Here is a 27,989-nt window from a genome sequence, read left to right on the forward strand (position 1 = left end):
CAGTTTTTAAATGTTAATTTCATTTATTAAGGGAAAAAAGCTGTCTAAACCTACCTGGCACTACGTGAAAAATTAATTGCCCCCTTTTTAAATCATGAAAGAACTGTCATTTAATCACATTATTTTAAAAAGTAAAATTTCATTAGCACCCAGACCTGATTACTGACAAACCTGCTTAATCAAGAAATCACTTAAGCAGAACCTGACAAATTGAAGCATGCTTAAATAACAACACATCAGGCAGCGATCGAAAGGAATTCAAGAACAGATGAGTGCAGACTTAATTAAATAATTATTTCAAAACTGCATTTTGTATTTACTCAAGTTGTGTAATATTTAAATTAGTTTGATGATCTGAATCATTCAAGTGTGACATATGCAAAAAAAAAAAAAAACTGGAAGGGGGCAAAAAAATTTTCACAGAACTGTATACTGTAAAGATTTATGGACACAACGACCTCTTCTCTGTCTTTTCCTCAAAGTCCTATTCCCTGTGTCTAAGTCCTAACTTCTGAAATGACAAGGCAAGGTATTAGGCATCCAAGACAACAGTCTCATTAAAGTCCTTCAACAGCTGTCCAAAAGTAGATCCAGCTGAACAAGCCTCCTCTTATTGGGCAGAGAAACTCATTTGCAGCTGTCAGTCTCATGTGGAGAAAATGTCATCCAGCAGAGCTGCAGGAGGTAGCCAGCACAGTCCATGTCCTTAATGTAGATGTGACCAGGAAAAGAGTCTCTGAATTTAAATCTCCATTTCCTGGCAGTTCCTCCTTTGTCATACTAAGTAAATCCTTGATTGGATATCTAGGGAAATGGAGAGAGAGATCAAGATCAAAATTTAAATAATCTTATTATACAGATCTGTCTGTTGACACCCATATTTTTGTGGCCGTATTTTATTAAGCATGTTAAATACATTTTAGAATACAAGCATGTATTCTCTGTCAGTGATGTATGATGATCTTAAATGGGAAACAGGATCTCCCAGTGGAACAGATGTGTTGATTAGGCCCTTGTGGATGCTTTGCTATAATCAGACAACAGCTCCATAGCTATGGGCAAGCCGGAGCACGATTGAGCCTTGCATTCACAAACAATCTCAATCTGTTTACAAGCTGATCTACATCACTGTACAGAGAGACTTTGGATTGCTAATAAGACCTAATACAGAAGTTACACAACACAGATCCTACCCAAAACGTTCATAAACAAAATCAGAACAACGTATTTTGAGAACCTCAACTCAACTCTGTAAACTTTTCTCTAGAAATAGGAGCTGATGTGACACACTTGTGTAGGTTCAATAGAAGTTCAGTATAAGCAGGTACAATACAAGTTCATCTTAAAGTGACAGCACTTGCATAATGTTGATTACCACAAACATGAACAACTAAAATCTTGGATAAAGTGTGACCAAAACCAAGTGCTTATCTGTAAATGCTAGAATACTAACCACAAGACATAAACGACATGTTAACATGATTTCAGTGTGAAAAAATTTTTTTTCCAACCTTTTCTGTGTAAAGTCATTTAATGCTGCCATGGCGACATAACCAGTACAACTCTAAAATTAACCTTAAATGAGGAGAACAGCTTTATAGCTCAAATAATTCTAACAATTTAAAGGAATAATTTATGTAAGTGCTTTTATAAAACACCTACATTGTAAGCGCATCACTGTAACCTTGATTTTTGCTTTATGCAAAAAAAAAAAAAAATAAAAGAAGAAGAAAAGGACCTATTTTTCTCTAAAGATTTTTAATGATTGACAAACCATTTCAATCTTTGTAAGGAAGTCAGAGACGTTCAAACTCGAAAGTCTTCAAATTTGTTAACCTGAATAGAGTATGTGAGGACAACAAAAAACTCGGCTGTTAAACAATGTAGACACATTGTGGATTCCGAATACAAATAAGCAAGAAATCAACCAATGAGGATGCATTTGTACATTTATGTTGCTTTTTTCCATTTCCCATAATTGTGTTGAAAAAAATATTGGCCATGTATTCAAAAACTGCCTTTGTGTAAGGACTCCTGAAAGGAAGAAAGTCTTGTGGGTTTGTAATTAATAATAACATATGAGCGCACACTTGACTGCTGGTACACTTGACTTGAGTTACTTAGAAAGAGCATAAACATTTAGATCCCACTGCCACTTGAGTGAGACTTGTGAGTCTCATAAATGGAAATGTCAGATAAAGACAGAACATTTAATCAAGCCGTTCCTACAAGCTAATCCTGTTTGTAATGATGAATGCCTCGACTCCATTCCACTGGCCGATCCTTGCAATCCTCTGGACGTGTTCAGATTTTTAAGAATTTAGTCTTAGCGAAAGTTTCGGGAATGTCCAGAGCTTTGGCCTACTTTAGAGAAGGGGGCTGTCTGCACAGAGCGCCATGCTCATTTATAATGCATTACAGAACGCTTTTAAGCAATGTAGGCCAGGAGCGCAGACAGGTTTGCTGGTCTTGGAGAACACGCCTCTGAGGAACACACCACTGTTCATGCAGTTGAAATGTCACACACAGGTCTTCCCTAACTCCACAGGCGTCCTGGAAAATACTCAAAATAGAGCACTCCGGATTTAGTCTTCACACCCGTTCCACCAAAAGAAAAAACTGTGAGAATAGTATTGATATTAGAAGGGCTCAGTGTTCATGCTCTGCTTTTCATTAAATACCTGCTGAAGATAGGTGGCTGTTGCTTTAAATGTAATATATAAATGTAAATATTAAATGTTTATATATAAATAATATAGCCATATATAAATAAATATCCTAAAAAAAATATTAATTTGCAAAAAGAAAACATGCTTATAACAAGCTAGATATATTATTATTATTATTATAAGCATTCTAATTAAATCTGTAGTACTGTATAGTGTACTTTTTAACGTGTTACACCTGTATTTTAAAATGTTGCACTGCATTGTGTTGTGTCACTGTAGTTATTTTTGGTTTAAATTACTGTAATCACCCTATTCATATTTATTAATGTCACAGCTAAGGAGATAAATACACAAAGAAGATGAAGATGAATGCAAATAGTCTTTAATAAACCCACTCAAGGGTAAATCCAGGACAAATCAGACTGGAGCACACATAGGGACATAGTAGACCGGACAAACACTAACTGAACAGACAGGGACTTAAGTACATTCGTAAACGAGACACACCTGAACTAAATGACATAATCAAACGGGAGACAGAAACTAGGTCACAGAGAGCACATCAAATAAAAAATTACATAATGCTGCTTGTAGCTCCATTATGGATTGGCGTTTTTTTCCAAGTCATTTTCAAAATTTTGTTCTGATAATATCAGGAGAAGAATAAGTTGCATTGCATAAAAATGGATATCAACTAAATCAAAAAATTTAAAATATTCATTAGCCTCAGAACTGTCTCACACTGGCCAGTGATCTATCATTATTGTGATAGTAATAGTAAAAAATAGGATTTAAATTAAATTTGAAAGTCAGAAGCAGCTGATTATGTGTGAAAGACAGTTCTTCTAAAGCAAACCCAAGGTCTTAATCCAAACCAAACCCTGTGTGTACAGTACAAGAGCCAAGACAATGGTGAGTCACTTCATGCTAAGATATTTACACAAGCCCTCTGTGTGCAATAGAAGTATCAACTGCCCCCACTGGGCCTGCCTCCACTCCACAACCCCTGAGAGATGATTGTTTTGGGAAATGAGGCAGAGGCGTTCTGATAGGAAATGCTCCGAGTTGGTTGCATTCAAATGAAAATATCAGTTTTCTGTGACTGGAGTCTTTTCGGAGAGAAATAGCTAAATTAATATGTTTGAATTTCAGAAGACTGTGGCTCTCAATGTCAAAGGCAAACTGGCTGGTAATTTTAAACAATGCTTGCTACTACACTCCATTACATAATGAAAATTAAGTGTCGGCTTTGCATAGTGTGTTAAATTCTCAGCCTTTTACGCATTTTAATTGGCTTAAAGGCTTGTTTAAAGTAGAATTCCAGGCTCTAGCTCCTAACGTAGCTTACCGCCTCATTATTCATCACAAATGCCTCTTGAAGACGTAATGAGACATTTGCCATAACCGTAATTTCATTATAGCCTTAAGGGTATTCAAAACATTCCCATTTTTTCTTAATTTCTTTATTTATATAAAAAACCTGGATCTATCGATGTGATACCAATGTCATCAGGAACCATGATGAGAAAACTCCAAAAGAGACCAGCAATGCAATCACGAAAGCTACGGGAAACTGCTATCTCCACTCACCACCGGTCGGGAAATTGTTTAATTATTTTCAGATGGATTCTCTCTTATGCGGTTCTATGAAAAGTTGCATTTTATTCAGTGATGCTATTTGGTTTGCTGCCCACAGCCTGCAGGTAGATGTACTGTTGACTGTAAAACTCTAAACATCACTCTGATCAGCTCATGTAGAACAAGTGTTTTTCATTTGGCACAGCCAGCAGGATTTTCGGTTACTGTTGTCTGTTACTATAAGAATTAATCTTACCCCTCAAATTACACTTGGAAATTACACTATTATCAAAATTTACCCACTCAAAGTTGATGACCACTTGTATGAGATTCCTGTAGACTGTTATCAATGCCAGTGCAATATTAGGGAATTTCTGTCTTTGGTCATACACTAAAAGTCAGTGTTGTCAAATGTCAAAAGTTTTGGAACGTATGACAATATGACTAAATGTATAATTTAACTTACAATCTGGAAAATCAGGATGATAAAATGTCATCTTCAGAATGTGAAAATCAGTAGAGATTTGAAGAAATAAAATGGGAATCTTGTCTTTGTGGTAGTTTTTCAGGTGACTGAAGAATAATACAAGACTTCATAACCTTACATATGGTGGTCAAAAGCAAAAATGCTACAAAATGCATATATTTGGTGAGAAAGTGTGCAATGCTAGAGAAAAATGGCATTTTTTTTAAAACCAGCACCCCAAAATGGAACGAGTATTGTATTTCATTCAATAAATATGATATAGGGGAGTGTTATTCTAATATATTTGCACCCACAGTTTCATTAAAAATGAAAAATAGAAGCTTTGTTATTTCATTGTAAGTACCAGAAATATATTGGGTAAGCTTTAAATATTATCTTGAGTAAAAAAGGTTGAGAACCACTGCTTTACCATTTGTGAATCAATGGGCTAATTTTCTGCTGCATCTTACATTTGGAAAAATGCATGCTGACTCCTAAATTCAGTATTACACAAATTGGGGTTTTGAGAAAATCCTTCTGTATGCCTGCAAAAATTCAAAGTAATGACATTTGGACCTTTTTGAAACTCCTTTTTGAAAATAATCATTCAAAAAGAGTTGACAAGCTGGAAGAGAATCTTGACACAGTAGACCGTATAAAGGAGGGCAGAGGGAGGCTTTCACTTCTAAATTATCTCCTGCCAACAGCATGCAGGTGCAGGACTTTAATTAGCAGCACCTGCACAACACACACATGAAGATCGACCAGGCGGAAGGGGGCAAAGAAAATTGTGTTATTTCACTTGCATATTAAATTACGTTTTTGGGCCTTAATTTTAGCACTTTTGCGATTGCTATCTGCTTTTAAACTGATCATTGTCCTGTCATTTGTAGTACAAGCTCAGGGTGTTGATTAAAGCATATTTTAGCACAACCATCGTGAACGCAGACATGGGAGAAGCTGCGTTTCTAATGCTTTGATGTGAATTACATCTCAAGTATGCCAGTATTCAATTAACCTTATCCTTCAAAATTCTTTTGGAGTCAGAGAGCCAGACTAACTTATTGCGCTCTTGCATCCATCTGTCTTATCTCTGAGCTGCAAGAGCTCCATTTCTCCAGCATCTTCAAAGTGCGAGACGCATCATCATCATATTACACGCTAGATTCCACTCGCCTGCCTCCAGACGTTCCGCTCTCAGTTGACAGGACAGGTGTGGAAGGGGAGGGGCGAGAATGAGAGAATGGAAAGCTCATTGGCTCGTTTCAGAATTCAGTTTGCATTTCAAAATGACTGGCCAAAAAACTAGCTTTAAAAATAACTCTAGATTTGGACGTACACTGTAATTTTTTCCGGCTTTTACGTTTCTTGTCTGTCAGATTGTGCAAGAGCCAATATCAATGGTGTTTTTTGTCAGCAGCACCACACGTGGTTAATACTCTTGTGAATAAGCATCAAAGACTGACACGGAAGAGAAGAACTTATTGAATAAAGTTGTTATTTTTGTTTTCTTTGTGCACAAAACATGTTTTTGTAGCTTCATAAATTTACTGTTGAACCACTGTTGTCACATGGACTATTTTAATAATGTACTTGCTACATTTCTTGGCCTTGAACATGTCAGTTGCATTGATGTCTATGTAGGGTCAGAAACCGAAAATATATTAAATTGTGTTCTGAAGATGAACAAAGGTTTATTGACAGAATTGTCATTTTTGGGTGAACTATACCTTTAAATCATAATTAACAGCACTGACTGAATTATTTTACATTTTCTGATATCTTGATTTTGATAGTACTATCATAATGTGACAGGAAATCTGTATATTGCATATCATACAGACAAAACCCTTTAATGCCTTCTGTCAAAAGCAATTCATTTGTCTTTTGGTAAGCATTTTGTAGTTTTTGATTTAAGAATGCTGCGTCATACAGTATGATATATATATATATATATATATATATATATATATATATATATATATATATATATTAATTTCAGTATTGCATGGGCAAAGATGCAAAGGCTTTGTTTTGATAGGGGTGACCAAGGATCGCTGTGACAAGGTCTTTGTCAGGGAACAGTGAGCAACAGATGGCAGAGCAAATGCTAGCTCATACTGAGCCAGATTAACCACTAGAGGCTCATGTGGCCAACACCTGCAGTGGGTAGAAGTTTCCCCTTTTATATATAATATATAAAATGTCCTTGTTAAGTACTGAGTAACATTATCTATTAGAATGTTAGGATTATGGATTGATTTAGATGCATGTTTATATGATTAAAGAATTGTGAAGGTGAAGTGACATTCAGCCAAGTATGGTGACCCATACTCAGAATTTATGCTTTGCATTTAACCCATCCGAAGTGCACACACACAGAGCAGTGAACACACACACACACACTGTGAACACACACCCGGAGCAGTGGGCAGCCATTTATGCTGCGGCGCCCAGGGAGCAGTTGGGGGTTCGATGCCTTGCTCAAGGGCACCTAAGTCATGTTATTGAAGGTGGAGAGAGAACTGTACATGCACTCCCCCCACCCACAATTCCTGCCGGCCTGAGACTCGAACCCACAACCTTTCGATTGGGCCGAGACTCGAACCCACAACCTTTCGATTGGGAGACCGACTCTTTAACCATTAGGCCACGACTGTGCCTACCCTCCCTTCCCAATGCAATCTGTCTTTATACAGTACATACATATTTTTAAATGATACGATAAAAAAAAGAATAGGCCTAATAGATTTTCATGCAAATAGTTTCTGAGGATTTATTCATTAATAGTTTTTTTTTCTTTTTTTAGTTTATTGAAAAACAAATAAACAATGTGACCATCCAGAACACCACTGTATGTGTGTGAGTGACAAGGCCAATGCTAATGCATTAACCGTTTAGTTTAATCACTGTTCTATTTTAATGCACTGCTTAAAATTGATGCATGCAGCCACACGCGTACACACACACACACACACACACACACACACACACACACACACACACACACACACACACACACACACACACAACCACCACTGGCACACAGAGATCTGAGATCATGCTGTGCAAAAAGTAACAATCAGAAACTCATAATCTTGTTGTCAGCGCTGCCACGTGACTTTTATTAATCAATACGGAATTGCTACATTATATTTCTCAGCAACGAGGGGGGTAAAATCGCTGTTTTTAAGGAAACTAAACTGAGACGCAGACAATTCGCTCACTCTCTCTCAAAATGGCCCTATTAAAAAAAATTATAATCAAGTAGTTTGTCACTGGATATAGCTAGCTGTCGATCATTTTCTTCACCTTACCTCGGTCTCTTTAACGTTAAACTGACGCTCCGTGTTCTGCTTCTGTGAACAATAAACCCGCCTACTTTGATTCGATTGGTCATCTCAGTCATTTTGACATTGACAAGCGCTGCTAGATCGCTGAGGCCTAGTACGTGCAGCATTCGCACTTGGATCCGAAGACTTGCGTAAGTTAATTCTCACACTTTAATAGTATTTTATAGCATGCCAGCAATTATCCCTCTGCGTGCCACTGCTGGCACGCGTGTCGTAGGTTTCCGACCCCTACAAGCTTAATTTCTCAAAGTTTATATCTCGCAATTCTGATTTTATAACACACAATTGCGACTTTATATCACAACATTCTCACTTTAGAACTTACAATTGCAAGTTTACACAACTGTCAGATAAAAAGTCGCAATTCCCTTTTTTATTTTTCATTCAGTGGCAGAAACCTGCTTCCATACAGCCCACTGATAGTCAAGATCAGAAATCAGTTAGTGTTCTGCTACACTGACTCTCTGCACATAACATAAGGGTGTTAAGTTATCCGGGAGTTCTCCTTTATCCCGGTTGGTTGACTCACCAGGCTGTTGAGGTCTGGAAGGTCAAGAGCGTAGGGCTCTGTGCTTCTCCTCTCAAACTGTGCTGCGCATGTTGCTGACTCAGGCCTGATCCCATGTTGTGTTCGCCCTCCTGAGCCGCGCTGTGCCATTGAATCCTGGCCTTTTTGAGCCACCGACCTCCAAGCCCCCATTTCTCCAGGTAGACCCGGCACAACTCGTAGTTCATAGCCGAATAGTACAGGAAGTCCAAAGCCAGGAGGACCATGACGAAAAAGCCGTAAATCCACACTCCGATGAGAGCAGTGTAGTTACTAAAGTAAAAGAAAGGATAATGATGGAAGTTAGTGGTGTTGCTTATGCTCTACAAGGAAGAAAAAAAAAGAAACACGAATAATCATATCATTACAAGGAAGAATAGGCCTGATTTTCGCCTCATTTAAATCAACCGAGTAATGAAAAGAGAGGTCAGCACCCATGCAGTGGAAGTAAAATGCTGTAATTGCTTTCCACTGGGCTTTCTGATTGCTTTGGCAGGACAGTGTGCAGGTGAGGCAGACTTTGCACAGCTACCCAGTGGTTTGGGATTCTATTGAGGGATCAATTTGATCTTGAGTGGTGATATAACATTGTCATGCTTGACCTGAGTCAGGGCATGGTGACAGCCTGGCCTTTATGTCACTGCTTCATTGTTCATGTCCCATCGTGGGGCTGAAGATGAATTGATTTGTTGTGGATTAGTACTGCCTTGTTTCTCACAGAGATGCTTGACTGATTTTTCATGCATACACCTGAGGCTGTGACTTTTGCAAAGGCTTAATGTCAGAGGAATTTTTTCATTATCGGAACAGACAATTTGATCTGGATGCGTGGTTCACTTGGGAATAGTGATTAGGATGTTGCACACACAGCAGGCGTCAACAGAGATGTTTCAGAAACTGCTGACGCAGGCAGCAACAGTACAATCATACATCACTTTTGTTTTTATCGAGATATTGTGCTGATATTTTCAAATCCTTTTTATAATACAGTCATGTCTTTTCCTAGTCATGGATGTGCTAAAATATTCAAGATTAGGAGGTGATTAAAATATAAATGCATGCCACTTAATATTTAAAAAAATGTATGTATTAGAAAAGTAATGTACATATTATATTAATAACTTATTAACTATATTAATTAAATAATAGTATATTTTCTTGTAAAACATGACTGAATACTCTTTTATTTTTACAGTGTGTACACACACGCACACACAGGCACACACACACACACACACACACACACACACACACACACACACTCTCTCTCTCCTTAAATATGATATTCACTTGATTTATATTCATATTTTATACTTAATAGAAAGTATATTTTAATATATTTTTATATTTTTAATTTTTTTTTTTTTTTGGCCAATTACAATTGTTGAATATTGGAACGGTTTTATATCATCACAAAAGCTGCCAGTGCCTTTATATTTAGGGTCCCAAGCAACTGAGGAATGATATTTGCAGGGTCTTTGACATCCAAAAGTTTGATAACCCCCAATTAAATGAAAAATACTTGAAATGAACCTGCATTTAACCTGTTCTTTCAGATATTTCTGTATCTTTTGCATGCATGTGGATTTGAATCTGCAGCATTTTTGAACCGTGTTTGCATATGTCTAAGGATGGCAAACAAATTCAGGTCTGCCGCAAATAAGCAAGTCCATCTGACATCTTTCTAACCTCCCTCTCTGTCAGCTGAAGGGATAAACAAGCCATGATGATATTCAGAAGAAAGGCGTCACTCTACTGAGCTCTGGTCTGGCTCACTGCACCAGAGACCGGGGGTCATTTTTCAGACTTTGTTGCTTTAACAGCCTGTGGAAAAATCTGAACGGCACTGCTAACCTTCTGTGGTCATTACAGCACAAGGAAGGCTTTTTCAACACAGCGTATGGGTCAGCACCCTGTCAGAGGAAGTTTTGGTTGGGTGCAGGCTGGCTGTGGGTAGGGTTTGGATGGATGGACTAGCTATGAATGATTATGTAGGAAGGATTAATCAAGGCCCATTTTTAGAAATGTGCACTGAGGGCAGAGGGCAGATTACACTGTCTATCTTTTATCTCTTATCACCCAGTGAATTAAATAAAAAGTAGCAGAAAAAGTGCGAATGAGACATTTTCAGAGAATCTTCAATTATTTCACACCATAGCAGCATCAGAGGTTATTTGTCAAGTTTTAGGCTGAAGAGTTTGAAATCGAGATGGAGATATTGCATGCATTTGGTATTTTTACTATATGATTGTGAGGCATATGTTTAAAACAGCTTAATATTTTTGCAACTGCATATATATATTTTTAGTCAAATTCTTTGTGACTTAGTTAGTTTTACTTAAATGGCAGCTTATAAAATATAAAATTTAACCAAATATTCAATTTTTGAATATTTTGCCCAAGACAATACAATCAAATATCAATTTCAGTTGTTATTTGTTTTTCTCAATATAAGTCAAATGTTTTAAAATATCTCATTAATCATGTTTATTAATATATAAAAATATCATTTAATTCAAGGATTTTAAAAGTGGTTGCTTAAAATATAGGGGTGCTCCGATCACGATCGGAAGATCGTTAATACGCATCGCGTCAGTAAAGCCGGTTTTCTAATCAGCGATTAATTCCATCAGGTGCGTGATTTCACATAGAGCAGCTGTTACTACACAGAGCCGTTGTTAACTGAGAAGATGCACCAAAAAACGCTGAAAATGAAGTGGATTTGCGCATCTTCTCTATTAACAACGGCTCTCTGTAGTAACAGCTACTCTATGTGAAATCACGCACCTGATGGAATTAACCGCTGATTAGATAACCGGCTTTATTGACGAGATGCGCATAATGATCGGCCGATCGTGATCGCAGCACCCCTATTAAAATATTTTACAAAATGTAGCTATATATAGGACAAACTTAATATGAACTTAATATTTTAACAACAACTTTCATGTATAAAATATTTTGAATGCAGTATGTACCCTTTTCTTTTTTTTAAATCTAGAGATTACAGTTGTTTTATTTTACTGAAACCATTTAGTGAATTAAAGATGAATCTGCATTTTTTTGTGAATTATGTACTTATTTTTATTATCTCTTCTTTTGTATTACATTCATATTTTACAATATGTTATACTTAATACAGAAAGAGTATTTTCCATAAATTCTTTTATATTTATTTAAAAAACATTTTTTTTCAATTTTAGTCAGTTTTACTCAAATGGCATCTAAGTTGACTGTAAACAAACAAAAATTTTATATATATATGCAAAATTTAGATAGGGTACACCATTTGACAAATGTTTGACTCTTATGATGGCTGTTGGTTCAGAGCCCAACAAAGCAAAGTGCATGCTATCAGAACAGTTACTCACTTGTGGGCAAAGCCGTCTGAGTTGGTGGTGATGTTGAGCTGCATCACACTCTGAAATTCAGTTTCGTTGCAGCAGTACTTGAAGGCCGTGTTGTTATGGTGACAGCAGAATATGTAGGTCTTGTTGTCTGAGAGTCGAGGGCAGTGGAAACCAAAGTGATAGCGCCCCTTGTGGTCGGAGTAAGGCTCACACACCCTGAAGTGCGCAGAGAGAGCTGCAGAGAGATTAAAAAAACAGTGCAGTATGAGGGAATAGAGCAAGTCTTTCATGGGTCGATAGAGCTGAGTGATTTCAAACAGATCGTGATCTGATTCATTGTAGGATGAATGACTTCTGATATGTGCAAGATAGAGATTATTGGGGTGGAACAGAGGAAGAGATTTACGGAGCAGTTCTTTCATGTCTTCAGTTATTAGAGCTCTGGCTGCTAAACGCTGCCAGATTCATTAAATACGTCCTTTCTGACTTTCTGAAGTCTGTCATGTGGCACATTTCAACTCCAGAACCAAATAGCAGTGTAAAGTGAGAGATTTTAATATCATAAGTGACATAACAAACATGTTCGTCTCACGCCAAAGTGGACAGCTTCTCAGCTCATGAACTAACTCGCTGTCATGCAATCCTGGCACCAGTAATTGCTCAGATAATGAAGTTCACGGAGGCTCGGAAAACATTCTAATGGCAAGGCAAAGTATCTTGGCCATTCCTCTTTTTTTCAATGAAAAATTCTGTGCTCATCAGCAATGTCCATAGACTAACTCTCAAAGTGCACCTGCTCATCTCTAAAGCTTCATATTGAGCTTTACGGAATAGAAGAAAGCACCGTGCCATCATTTGCATATAGATGAGAGCTGTCTGAGAATGCACTAGTGATGAGTGGAATGGACAGGAACACTAGAGTTGGATCTCTGTGAATTTGATGGACCTCACTGTCCATTTTTACAGTGTATTAATATTTGTGCCGGAGGCATTCTTGTTCTGAACTGGAGGCTAGAGTCAGTACTGTTGGGGAAGAAATTGCTGAGATTCTATGCATTGTAAAAAAAAAAAAAAAAAAAACTGCAGCTATATGGTTGCCTGATTGTTTTAGGTTTTATATATTAAACTTAGAATATTAAACTTATATATTAAACTTAAACTTTTCCTTGGGTAACTGCATTAAAGGAATACATTTGCTAAATGTTTACTCACCATTATGCTGTCCAAGATGTGGATGAGTTTGTTTCTTCATCAGAACAGATTTTAAGAAATTTAACATTATATTACTTACTTACCAATGGATGCTCTGCATTGAATGGGTGCCGTCAGAATGAGAGCTGATAAAAGCATCACAATAATCAACAAGAAATCCACACAGCTCCAGTCCATCAAATAATGTCTCGTGATGTTAAAATCTGTGTGTTTGTAAGAAACAAATCCATCATTAAGGCTTTTTAACTTTAAACCGTCACTTCTGGACTAAATCTGAGTAGGACTACATAACATTTCCTGAAAAAGTCCATCTGTGCATATTTCTCTCCTGATTCAGACGAGAAAACTTTTTCCACTGGAGAAAGGAGCATTATGGATAGAGGACATATATTTTAATAAAAATAAATTGCCAATATGATGGAATCAAACATGCAGCTTTTTACTTCACAAGATGTTTATTGATTGTGTGGATTACTTGTGGATTATTGTGATGCTTTTTATCAGCTGTTTGGACTCTAATTCTGACGGCTCCCATTCACTGCAGAGGATCCATTGGTGGGCAAGTGATGTAATGCTACATTTCTCCAAATCTGTTCTGATGAAGAAACACTGATCTCCATCTTGGATGACCTGCGGGTGAATATATTTTCAACCATTTTTCATTTCGGTGCTTTTTTTTTTTTATTCAGTTATTTCAAGGCAATTATTCTGATTCACATCACAACAATGAATGAGAAGAGTAGGATTCAAGCTTGGAAAAGACTCGCAAGAACTGGAATAGAAACAAAAACTTTTAACGTTAATTGCCGTGAATCGAAGTTGAATAAGCAAGGCAAAAAATATTATGACACAGGAAACAATTTAATGTTTGCCGCATTTGACCTCTCGCTAATGACCAAAACGTCCAATTACGTGAGTGCGCAGGCATACAGAGAGCCTGGTAATGATCGGAATAAATCAGCGCTGACAGGAGCGTGGGCCAGAGAGCCCTCCAGTGCCACCTTTGACACTATAAAGAGCCCAGTATTACAGGGGAAGTTATTTGGCAGTGCTCAGGCTATGTATCCATCAACCAAACAGGCAAAAAGTCAGGCAATAAGGCAAGTCTTTCATATTTGGAAAGGGGGAATAAAGAACAAAAGAAAAAGCTGGGGTGTGAAATGAAAACCACCTGTTGGAGATTATTTCGTTCTCTTTTTCACCATGGCAGCGGGAGTATTTAAGTGTTTTTATTTTGGTACACCACATGATCAGCACCTACTATGGTTTTCTGCACTGACAGGCAACACCTCGGTTCATGCTCGGTTCATTTCACCAGAAGTAAAGTGAGAATGAAACGTGAATGTATGTGCGATGTGTCCAGGTGGACAAACACCTTTCTAACAGGACTAAAACCATAACATAATATCATGTACGACTGCCTCTTCGAGGGCTGACGTTTACCACAGAGACCATTTTTGGTGTGTACACTACAGTTCAAAAATTTGGGGTCAATCATTTTTGGATTCAATTGATAAGAAGTGACAGTAATGACGTATAGATTGTTAGAAAAGATTTTCATTTCAAATAAATTATGGATTTTTAAAACATTCTATTCATCAAAAAATCCTGGGGAAAATAATATCACTGTTTTCACAAAAAATATTGAGCATCGCAGCTGTTTTCAACATTGATAATAAAAATAAATGTTTCTTGAGCACCAAATCAACATTAGAATGATTTCTGAAGGATCATGTAATGATGCTGAAATTTCACCTTTGTCATCTCAGGAATAAATTACATTTGAAACTCTATTAAAATATAAAACAGCTCATTTAAATTGTAATGCTATTTCACAATATTACTGTTTATATGTATTTTAATAGTGATTTTAAGTCCCACAATGTGGCTTTGTTGTTATTTGACTTACATAGACTTTTTCTCAAGCTTACCATTTTTATTGTGTACTCTTAAGGTGGAAACAGGCTTCCATAGCTTAATGTTGGTTTGGTGCTAGTCTGGTTATTGAAAGAAATATTTGGAAATAAGTGATGTAATCTTTACTGCCTTCAGCAGTCTGATGACAAATGATGAGAACATTTTAGTCTTCAACAAAATAGATATAGCAAAACATGAACAAATCAAATGCAATTTTAGCATGCAAAGAGCAACCCCATGGTTCATTCTTTTTAATTCAGCACAAAAATGTGTGTCAATGCAATCTGTTAATTAGCCCTGAATAAATAAAAACATTGTTCACTTGTTTATTTGTTCATTGAATAATTAAGTCACTTTTAGAGTATAAATAACTACTTTATGCTTATTTATGTTTTCAGTAAATAAACATTGTCACAACTTCAATTTCCTGGGTTCTAAGTGCAGGAGTACAGTGTTTAATTAACTGTGTTGCACATTCAGGAACGGTAAACAGAACCGAAATGGTTCATTGCATACAAAAGGCACACAAGACATTTGCTCAGAAAAAAACAAAGATGAATAGCGAACTCTTTCATGCATATTGAAGTGAGCTCAGTCAAGAAAGCCTACTAAATGTTTTAAGGATACTGACGTTACCATAAATGGGTAGGTTTATGACTATTAACCTCAGGGAACGGCAGATTTTGGATGGGGTAGATTGCCTCATGAAGCCAAACACGAGCTGTGTGGACTCGTAAAGGTGAAAGTTCACCCTCTTGTGGGAGCTTTGGCAGATGAAGGAAGTCAGCATGTGTTTTCTGGCAGAGAGAGCAGATCTACCTGGTTGTGTTTTATAATGATGGTGGACTGTAGCTCTTACTCATTATAACTAGTTACATGACTGCAAAGAACATTCCGTGAAAGAAATATTAAATATTTACAGATGTTTGAATGAGGGCCTTGTCCTCAAGTTACTTTTTAGGTAATGGTGTCTGTCTATGTTAGAATTAACACATCTGCACTCACTGGAGAATGGTTTATGAATGATGTGCACTATTTCTCCATGATGTTCAGCCATTAGGTTTGTGAAAAGAACTCTGTTCTCTGCTTCTTGCCGTGTTCACTTTGGGGACAGGTTTCGCTTCATTTGAGATATTTATCTCTTCTGTGTAGGGTGAGATATGGCTCAGGAGTTACATAAACAATCTCAGAAGTCTGTGTGTGAGATACTTCTGGCTCCGCTTGTCTGTTGAAATATCCTGGGGTGAGTCGTGCCACTTCAGTGTGCACTAATTTAGCATAAAAACACTCTCAATCCACTTTAAGCAGATGCTAAGTGCTTTGAAATGTGACTTTTTTTTATTTAAATTTTTTTTTACTTGATGTTTATTGAAACTTTGAACCTTTAGACAAAATATATACAAATAATAATAAAAATGTTTGTATGCGTGTATGCATCATATTTGATAAATTAGCATTTAATGGTAATTTATTATTCTCAACAAAATTATTTTCAGCATTCACTTTTTGTTTTTTGTCAAAAACAGTCCCAATATTACATGTATAAATAAATAGAAACTTTTATGCAAATATACATACATTCTACAATTCAAAAGTTTGTGGTTGATATGACTTTGAAATTCTAAGGTTGCTTTTATTTGTAAAAATAAATAAATAATCACAGTAAAAACAGTAATATTGTGAAATAATATTACAATTTTAAATAAATGTTTTCTGTTTTTATATATCTTAAAATATAATTTATTCCTGTCATGGCAATGGTGATTTTTTTTCAGCCTTTTGAATTTTCAGTGTCATATGTATCCTTTAGAAATCATATATATGCTGAGTTGGTGCTCAAGATTTCTTATTATTTTCATTTTTGAACAAGGTTGTACTGTTTTTTTGTGGAACCCATATATCTGGACTTTTTTTTAAATAAATGAAAAAAAAAAAAAAAAAAACTATAATTATAAATATCTTTTACTTTTATCAATTTAATGCATTTTTGTTGAATAAAAGTATTAATATCTTTCCAAAAAAAATAAAAAAAAAAAGGATCCCAAACTTTTGAATTGTAGAATAAACATACAGTATATATAGTGGAGCAATGCTGTACAGTCAAATATGCAAGAAAGCGCTAGTCTCCTGAATTATACATAACTTAGCGCTCTAACCTCGCTTACAAAGTTTGGGAATTGCTCTGTGCAAATTGCATTCAGGCGATCCTTTTGGCCATTATTGGGCAGTTAACTGATTTGCATAATTCCTTTAGTGAAGCGGGTGCTGAAACAACACAAACAGCATTTGTAAATAAATGGCTATCAACGGGCACAGTTCGTTCTTAGTGAATCCCCCCTTGAGTAAGGTACATCTTGAAAAATTACAGAGCGAGTGAACGGGGCTACAAAAGAAAAGGTATGTGTATAAATTTTCCCCATATATTTTTCCAAATATTTCTCTCCGTCTCTTACATCCTGTAACAACAGCACGGTCTTCGGAGCTCGATCCAAACACACATCTGTCATGGCCTGGCCTTTAATATAATGGCAGAATCAGGCTTGAGGCTCTTGTACTGGCTGTTTGTCTTACAGGAAATGTGGATGTAGGTATTGAATTAATCTTAGGGCAATTTGATGAAATGTTTGGCGAGATTCTATTGCTTTGCATGAAGATTTCCATTTAGTGAGTTTTGCTGGGAGTTGAGGAGTAAAAAGGTAGATTAGATTCAGTTGGGGACGTGAGTTGGATGCAAATTGTTGAACCAGAGATTTATCAAAAAGTCAGAAAAGACTTTCAGTACAGATGAGATCATTTGAATGACAGATTTGCCAGAACAAACCATGTATGAACTCCACAGCTTTCAGTATGTGATTGGATCTTCATAATAAAGACAATTGTTATTTAAACAAAAATAAGAATAGCCTATACAAATACAAATACAAATCTTATTTTATAAATCAGGTTTTTATGATCATTTATTAATAAAAGAATTGCATCCATTAACTGCTTTGTGGGTCCCCAAACAACCACAACTATATATATATATTTATTTATTTATACACACACACACACACACACACACAAACACACAGACACACACATAGATGGGGAGTTTATTTGCTAAAACAGATAACCCCATTTTTTTAAATAAAAAAATATTTTTGTATTATGTTATCATGTTTATATTGTTTATATAGTAGCTGTATTTTTCTTTTTTTTTACTTAATCAAAATAACCCAACTGCAGTTTGAGATTAATTGGACTGCAAAATGAAAACACATGATTTTAAAAAATGGTTACTGGAACAATGTTTGTTTCTGCTAATTAACTCTTCATATATGAACACACACACAAAAACACACACTACATGTATTCATTTTTAATTTTTATTATTTAATTTAATAAAAAAAAGTTGCTTTTTGGAACTGCTACACAAATAGTAAATAAACCTTTTTGGACGTTTTAGTTTATTTTGCACATACTAGATAGCCTTTTATTTGCTTTCAGTGACTTTACCCTCTGTGCATGTTTGATGCTTGTCTAAGTAATCACTGCACACTTTGCCGGCCAGAAAGAACAAATAGGCCAGTCTTAAATGACTCATGTTGAGTAATCAGTCCAAATGCAGTCATTAGTAACTGAGAAAGTCAAAGTTGAATAAGAGTTTCTGCCAAGTCAGATCCTTAAAACTGTGACTCATTCTGCAACACATCCAAGTCATGACATCTGAAAGCATGTGCTTGACTGAGATTGTGTTCTAATGTAAAACGCAGAAATAATATAAATATGCAACACCTGTTTGATCTGGACTTACCTGCAGTGGACAGCAGGATAAAGATGACGGCCAGGGTGTTGAAGGACCAGCGGCCGTTCATGGTCATCTCTCAGCCCTCATGAAGAAAGTCAACACACACTCATTTCTCACCGCCTGGTGGTCATTTTATTCTGCAAACTCTGGAAGAAAACGCACACACACACACACACACACACACACACACACACACACACACACACACACACACACACACACACACACACACACACACACACACAATATACAGGTGTTTAAACTGTTCCAAAATTAAATGTAAAACAGCGTATGGATTTTGTGAACAAAGACATCTGTTGGGCTTGAGTTACACATGCAATTACTGATAAGATGGAGCTACAGCTGGTGTTACACCGATCCTTTCATTATTGCTGTCAAAAGGGAACCCTTGAGAGATTAATGATGAAGATTTGAGATTTGAGAATATTGATGAAGGGATCTTGGTTTGAAAAATACCACCAATATGCGCTCATGACAAATAGATACAGAATGTTGCTAGGGATTAAATGCGATAATTCCTTATTGATGATTCTGTCCGTGCTTGTCTCTGCATGGGCTCTCTCTGATGAAAAGCACATTTTTTAACAGAGCAATATGAATAAAGCTCTCCAGTCCCAACACAATATATCAAATCGAATCTGTCTGTCTAAAGCCTTTTCAAAGCCTCCATATCCTCCCGAATCATGGTGCAACTGTCGTGAGACACATAAGAAAAGATATAAGATGTGCCAAAGAGGGTGTGTTTGGAATAGAATACTAACATACGTGCTACTGGAGGCCATGCAGTAACTGCATACTGTGTGTGTGTGTGTGTGTGTCTTGTATATGGTCAGAGCCATGGTCTTGTGGTTATTACGTCATGTGCACAATGTAGGCATGAGCTCAAATCAGGCTTATGTATTTTCCTATTACTATTGCAGTTTTTATTTGTAAAACAAGATAGATAATAGGAAATACTTAATTTAATGATCGTACATTAATATTGGCTTATTTAAATACTACAGATGTATATATTTTAAGATATTCATATAATAATTGTTAATAATTATTTAATTTTTACATTACATTTGTTTTAGATTTTGTAATGAATCATTTATTTTAACTGATTATTAATTAAAAAAAAATGTTTGCCCCATTTGATTTCAAATCTTCAGATATTTTCTTGTGTGTGTGTGTTTAATTATATTAAAATTGATTAAATGTTTTACATTTATTAGAATAACTGTAATTAATTTGTAAACTATACTGTTCAATAAATATTTACTCTGAGCGATTATTAATTTAATAATCACATTTAATAACTGATTCTTATTTGTTTTATATCGCTTGATCTAGTAAAATGAGAAAAAACTGAAGTTTACCACTCCAGTCAGAAAACTTCATATATCAGAAAATCACTATCATTTATGGTTTATTTGTCATTGCCTGCTTGTGTTGTAGTTAAATATAAAGTCAAGTCAAGCATATTGTATTCTGGACCACTCTATCCTGGCAAATTTGATCTAATGTTGTAGATCATGCAGGCTTCTCATGCATAAAGAAAACTTCACTACGGTGCACAGTATGTGTTCTACATGATGCAAAAGTAATGAAAGCAGTATGCTATACAGTACCCAGAGACTATATCAGGATGCTGAAAGGGGCTGACAGGAGGACCACATGGAAAATAGATGCATGTGACCTACCTAAGACAGAGATCTTCATTCAGGAAGAGAGGAAATATGTCCCTTAAGCACAACCAACTACTGGTTAGATGGAGCTGCACTGCATAATGCATGTGTTGATGTATGCTTGGTGTGTGTATATGTGTGTGTGCGTGTGTCTCCAGATATATATTTGTCATCACTCTTTCTTATCTTTCTCTGTGTGTAGTCAGCATGTCTGTGTTTGGTTTACAGCTACATTCGCTCAAAGCTGGCCGTCTGTCATAACACGTCACCATGCCAATCCGCCTCTGTCACCCATGCAGGCCTCTGAATGGCTTGTTGGCAGTAGGAAACACTCCCTCTTGCCAACATGAAGAAAACAAATCACACACAGTTACACACACACACATACCAAAAGCAAATAACGTGTATCCATATGCATTCTTTTTCAGATAAGGCTATTGCATTGATAAACACACCCTAAAATATTAGCTTCCAGACATATCTTTTTGATTTCAAAACTTCTGGTAACAGGTAAGGTATGTTTGTTTGTATACAGTGTGGAAATAATCAAATAATCAACAATCAACACTGTGTGTTATTATATTTCCTCATGTTTTTACAGAAATATGTTACTGTGAAGTTACAGAATCATATTGTGCAAAATAAATAAATAAATAAATAAAAAACCCTTGAGTCTCAACAATCAGATTTGCCTCTTTTTCTGAATTCCAGATGAAGTTTACTCCGTTATTATGCCTTAAGTCAAAGCTGATGTCTTCATATCTTAATCGTATAAAGAAATCAGCTCTGTTTGTGTTTATTGTTGCTTTAATACTCCGCCGAGGTCTGAGGAGATACCGGACATCTGCTGTGCGGCTCAGATGAAACCAAAGTTGCACTTTTACATGCTAAAAGCAGAAAACAAAAAACATACGGTGGGAAAAAACACTGTCCTACGCACATGCAAACAGCTTAAGTGTTACCGTGGAAACTCAGAGGCATTCAGAAAGTGTGTGAGGAATGAAGAGACAGTTTAGCCAAAAAGGAAAATGACATAATTGTTTGCTCACCCTCATGGCGTTAAAAACCTGTATGACTTGTTTTCTTTTTTGTAACAAGGAAAAGATATTTTGAAGACTGTTTCAAGACTGTTTTGTCCACAGGAAAAGCCTGTGGAGTTTTGTATAGTGAAAACAAGACAAGACAAAACAAACGATGACAACAACATCAAGAATAAGAAAAAAATATTTTTATTCTGCTTTGTAAATAAGAAAATTAGTATTACATATGTTTTATATATAATGTTAATATATATTTATATATATATTCATTTTGATTTATACATATTTAAAATATGATATACTTAATTATATGATATAAATCATTATTAATATTATAATATTATTTAATAAATTCAAATTATTAATTTGATTTTAATAATCATACTTACATTTATAGCATATTAATGAATAATAATGTATTTACTTATCATATATATGATATTACTGTAATAATTATTAATAATTTAATTATTAATTTATTAGAATAATTTAATTACATTTTCAGTTATTAACTTGATTAATGTATAATGATAATTAATTTATTAATTTATTGATCAATTTTTCTTAATTATTTATTCTTAAAGAAAATATTTTGAAGAATGTTGAAACTCCTTTTCCCCCATACAATTTAAAATTTTTTTCAAAATATCTTATTTTTATTATGCTTTGTAAAATTAATATTAAATATATTTTATATATAATATCAATATATTAATTTATTTATAATATATTCATATTGATGTAAATATTCTACATATTCTACATATACATATTTTATATATTATGATGCTTAATTTATTATAATTATAATATTCTTTAATAAATCAAAATGATTAATGTGATTTAATAATTATATTAAAATGTTATAATTAAATATTATACTAATAATACGAATTTATCATATATATGATATCACTTTAATAATTATAAATGGTCAATTATTAACTTGATTTAATAATGATAATACATATTTGACTTATACATTTAATGATCAATTCATTTTTTCCATAAAAAAAAAGATATTTTGAAGAATGTTTGAACAGTTTTTGTCCATACAGTGAAAAGCAGCAACATTCAAAAAATATTGTATAGACATATTCTAAGAACAAACAAAAAAGAAAAACTATTTTTCCTAAATTTTATAGTATAATTCTTCTTCACAAAACAAGATCTTCTTTTGGTATCAGGTGTAGTACTTTGAATCCCTCTTGTTTTACAGGTGAAAATCGGACCAAGTTTTCCATATTTTTAGCAAAACTGAAAACACAGAACGATACATTGTGTTCCTCAGATGGATCAGTCCCTCAGAAACAGAAGTGTGGTGCATATGGCTCTGAAATCTCTGACATTTGTGTCCAAATCTACTAGCAGTGGCTCTCCTGGCAGTACATCACATAGCGCTTCACAGAAGAGTGTGAAGGACTTTCTTCTCCCCGAGCTACACTGCACTGTGTTTATCAATCCCCTCCGGACCCTTGTGCATGTGTGAAAATGTAGGAGAGAATGTCTCTGAGCAAACGAGAACTCACCAAATTCTCCTAGAGCTGCGCTGAAGTCATTGTTCCTCTCTGAAGATCAATTCATATTTATATTCATATGCTCCTGCACACACCCGCTGCCTCTGACTATTGAATAATAGAGTAGCTACTTTCTAATTGTTTGTGAATGTTCTGTCGCTAGTTCATTTTTATCACAGAATGCTTTGTAAACTAATGTCAGTTTAGAAGGAAACAATGCCAGACTGTGAGAAGATTCAACATCATCCTTTGAGACAAGTTCCTTTCTGTTATTTTGGTTTCAAGGGGAGTTTTTTGACAGAATTGGGTAGGGGAGGTCCGCGATACCTGAAGAGAGGTAGGCCTATCTGTTAGCGTCCCCATTCATCTCAGTGGCAGTTTTAGGTGCAGGACTCCCAGACGTAGCAGACAAGTAAAGAATATGTATATGCTTGCAAAGAATACATCTACTTCTTAATGTCCGTCTATGGAGAAAGATGCTTTTTTTGCTCAGAAAATGCTATAGTTGGCATCTGCAGTTGCTAAGTGGAGCATGCTAACTAGCCAAACTTGTTGGGTAAAGTGGCTGATCTGACTGGTCAGACTCTCTAGAAGTTCCTTTTAAAGGAAAATGAATGTAAAAGCACTGAATTCTAGAGTCAGTCACTATATCAAGATTTTGGATCATTTTGCTCGTTAAGTCTGACTGATATTCTCAGAGGTCTCTGAAATGTGCATGAGAGGGATCTGGCACACAAAAAGAGCCTCTACAGTGCTCAACGCTCACTACCCGACTGCACTATTCATTTTCAAAAGCACCGCAGGACCAAATGCAAAGTGATACAGATTTTCAGAATGTCCCTCAATTCATGGTCTTTTGCTTTCTGCCTGGAAACTGTAAAAAAACTTCCATAAAGTCAAACATGAAGTTTGCTGTCCAGCTCACAAAAAGCAGTGCATTTTAGTAAATGCAAATCTATGAGGTTAATGGAAGATGATTTTTCGAAATGTTCGATTCTTACTTTTATGCTGCGTCCAGGGATTAATGTGTTGGGATGAACTGAGAATGTGTTGAACACTGAGGAGAGGGACGGGTACATTTAGATAACATGAACTAACGTCATTAGCACTGCAGATGGTACAGTCTGTTCTCTGCTCATCCCCATAGTTACCATCAATACCCCTTACCTAAAATCACAAAGAATGGCACAGGGATAAGCACCTTCAAACACCTTAGACACCAGACAACTGGCATTGTTGTGTTCTGCTTTGAATTAACTCTCTGCCAAAGCTTTATATTCTAATAATAAAATGACTGTTGTTGTAATATTAATATATATATATAATATAGTATTAGTTAGTTTTATATTATTAAAATATAATAATTGTATAATAATAATAATAATAATAATAAAGATGAATCTATACAATTATACGTTTTTAATGAAGTGGCGTATTGATGGGAAAACAATCTAAAAATCAGATTAGTCTGGAGACAGTACGGCCATAAGTAATATTACTACTACTACCTACTAATTATTATTATTGTCAATTTTGTTATTGTTTAATCATCATTTTCATTATTATTAATTATTATTAATTATTATTAGTGACTATTATTAGTGACATTTTATATATTATCATGATCCTTTGAAATATACAATATAAATTGTTTTAATATTATTAAAATAAAGCTTGTCTGTATTAAAAGTAAAGATGAGACACTAAAATGAACATAATGAATAAATTATTATTATATATTTTATATATTGATAACCTAATTTGTTTTTATAGTTATACTTATAAAATAACTTGTTGTTGTTTTTATTATTACCTTAAAATGTACTTTATTATAATTAAATATGATTATTTTAATGTTATAAAAATATATTGTGTGTAATATTAATAACATTATTCATTAAAATGTTTTATTGAAAAAAAGTAGCTGGGGAGAATATGATAATAAATTGGTTGCTTTATTATGACCAGCTTTTGAGCCTATATGTTTTTCAGTCATAAAGGTTGACAGCAAATAGCTTTTATCCCTTCTCTTCCTCTGTCCATTTACCCAGTTCTCGGTCCAATTAAGCCCTCTTGTGTTTCTTTGCAGTGTTACTAAAAAGCTCTTTTATTGTTCCCCTGTGTCAGTTTTTTGCTGTAGTGTGAGGATGATGTCTTTAAGCGACTCTGATGGTCCTGTGTGTACATCAAGACTTACCTGCAGTGTGATCGACTGCTCTTAGCTTTAAGCTTCTAGTGCCTCAGGCGGATCGGTGTTTAAAGCAGAGCATCAGGTGTAAGACTTGGACTCAGAGAAATTAGAAGATTTTTGTCTTTCAAGTCATGTATTCAAAGCAAACGGAGACATCCAGAGCAGGTTGTTTGTAATTGAGAAGAATCTCCTTTTCTCTGTGAAAGGCAGATAACCAGTGCTGCTGGGGCAAAAGGGGGCTGAAATATGGCTCTCATTAAAACTAGCCCCTTTGTTCTCCTGCTAAATGTATTTCTCACCTCAGAGAGATGACGTGTCGAGACTAAAATTAGGAGCCTAAATTTGGCTTCTGATTCAGAGAGAACATTTTCTAGACAGTGTTTCCTAAATAATAATGTCACATTTCTCAATTTAAACTTTGGGATTTAAAAAGCCTTTAACACCATGGTGGACATTAAGGTAGAGTCACAAAAACTGAACCTGGGCTGAGGTGATTGCTTTCCAGGGATGTGCAAATTAATGATCAGCATCTGATATTTATTATTATTACTTTATGAAATGCTTGATTCTGATTGTTCAGTCACAGAATTCAGAAGATATTTCCTAATATTTGCTGTTGTCCATGGCAATGTTGTTTATCAGAGAGCAGATCCGGGTAACATCACTGACTGTATAGTGCAGGGTTGTTATTGTTCCTGAAAATAGCATTAAAAATACTATACTTAATACTAAATAAAGTTTAAATAGAATATAAATATTATATGGGAAACTTAAGTGAAAAATAAAAACATTACCTTAAGCAACTAACTGGGAAAAAGTTTGCAATTACTAAAACTGAAATAAAAAAAGAAATATAAATACAAATGTACATTTTTTTTACAAAGGCACATAAAAAATAATTTAAAAAAAGTAGCTAATTTATAATATAATATAAAATAATGTTGCCTTAGTGAGACCATAGTGAGAATGACCTTAGAGGTTTGTCTTCTCTAGGAAATGCATTTTTATCTACATAGAATAATGTATAGGTATGATAATGAAATATAATATAGCATTAATTTATATACAATGCATGTATTTAAGAATATATACAATTAGTAATAGAATTAATATTTCATGTCAGGTACAGTATATCGCACTGTTTATTTTCCCCAACTGAATGTTTATTATCCCCTAATTGAATTAAGTTTTAATATTTAGCTTTGAAACATTTAAAAAAATTATTAAAAACTATTTAAATTAATCGAAGAAAATAGTTTATAAAAATAACACACACACACACACATATATATATATATATATATATATATATATATATATATATATATATATATATATATATATATATATATATATATATATATAAATAACAAATAATATATATATATATATATATATATATATATATATATATATATTACTTATATTATATATTCTATATTTTTTTAATTATTAAAATTAATGAAATATAATATAGTATTCTGGTCATGTTGACACTAGATGTGTCTGATCGAGCTGTGAGGGTTTCGGTGGCACTCTTTAAAAACCAGCTCGAGGACTCCGAACAAAATCACTCATCACTGCTCAGCTGAGGACGCATTCTGATAAACTAAAGTATGCTCGAGTACACCAACTGACATCCCAACCTCTCACAGACAAGAGAGCTGTCAAACACACACAGGCTCGCACACAGTCTGTAAAGTAACAGAGGTGGGGAACCCAGTTAGTAGCAGTGAATTGCTGCTGGGATGCTTCTGTCATCAACAGATACACACAGAGGCTGAATGGATGCCCATCTGCTGTTGACTAAGACTAAGTTCTTTACATCGTAAAAACAAGAAACTCGCTTGTTTCCAAGTTACCATCTCTCTAGATGTTTCCTTTCCAGTGCCAAGCAAAGGGGAAATTCAGACACTCAGGAAATCCAAATAATTAGCAGTTCCTCATTAACCTGTCTAATTATGTAAAGCTTGAAGCACTGATGTATTGATATACATGTCCATTCCCACAATATTGCACATTAGCTCAAAACAGACAACCTCTTCACCCAATCAATACTCAGAAATATCAATAACGTACCGCAACTTTGTCTGTGAGTTCAATAAAACCAAAAGGTCTGTTCCAAGTTCAGCACATGTGATTCAAACATTTGGCTGCGCTTTTTTGAAAACAGAAAGAAAAACGCGTGTTTTTTCGTTAATGAGAAGCAGAGTCGGTCTTACCTCTTTCTGTGTCTTTCTCTCTTGTAGAGCTAGTTTGCCTGATGTTATAGCATGTTGAATGAGGCTCTCTGATGGAGTACGGCATAAACACACAGGTACACACTCATCCTGCTGTTTCCACTGTGTTCAGCCTGTCATCGGAAAGAGAAGATGAACGGAGGTAAAGGGGAGGAGAGGAAACACGCACTTCTGCCCTCTACCTTCCATGTGCTGGGTCCCTGCACTTAAACTGAGCACAGACAGAGCGAGCGAGAGAGAGAGAGAGAGGCAGAGGGAGGGAGGTGTGTTTATGTGTGTGTGGGTGTGGGTAAGGTTTTGCCTATATTGAGAGGATAGTAAAACCTGAAATCACCTACATTGTGAGGAGCAGTCAAAGGTCCATGTCCATGGGAAAAACATGCAAAATGTTTTCAATTTCAAAATGCAGAAAATATTTTCAGTTCTTG

General features: G+C 35.1%; 1 protein-coding gene across 2 annotated transcripts; it reads right to left on the reverse strand.

The window, feature by feature from the left end:
- On the reverse strand, positions 1-27,772 carry LOC113060703 (protein shisa-like-1a). 2 transcript variants are annotated; one of them, XM_026229839.1, is made up of 5 exons: positions 27,544-27,772; positions 18,889-19,028; positions 11,985-12,198; positions 8,596-8,886; positions 1-804 (listed from the first exon to the last, which is right to left on the reverse strand). In XM_026229839.1, coding segments are annotated over exons 2-5 (573 nt in total). In that variant the 5' UTR covers positions 18,956-19,028; positions 27,544-27,772; the 3' UTR covers positions 1-803. The 2 variants fall into 2 exon arrangements, with proteins under 2 accessions (XP_026085624.1, XP_026085615.1); XM_026229830.1 differs by lacking the exon at positions 1-804 and having other exon boundaries at positions 8,592-8,886.
- Between the last annotated feature and the right edge of the window lie 217 nt (positions 27,773-27,989).

This window comes from Carassius auratus, chromosome 4 (assembly GCF_003368295.1).
Source record: "Carassius auratus strain Wakin chromosome 4, ASM336829v1, whole genome shotgun sequence".
Classification (NCBI taxonomy): domain Eukaryota; kingdom Metazoa; phylum Chordata; class Actinopteri; order Cypriniformes; family Cyprinidae; genus Carassius; species Carassius auratus.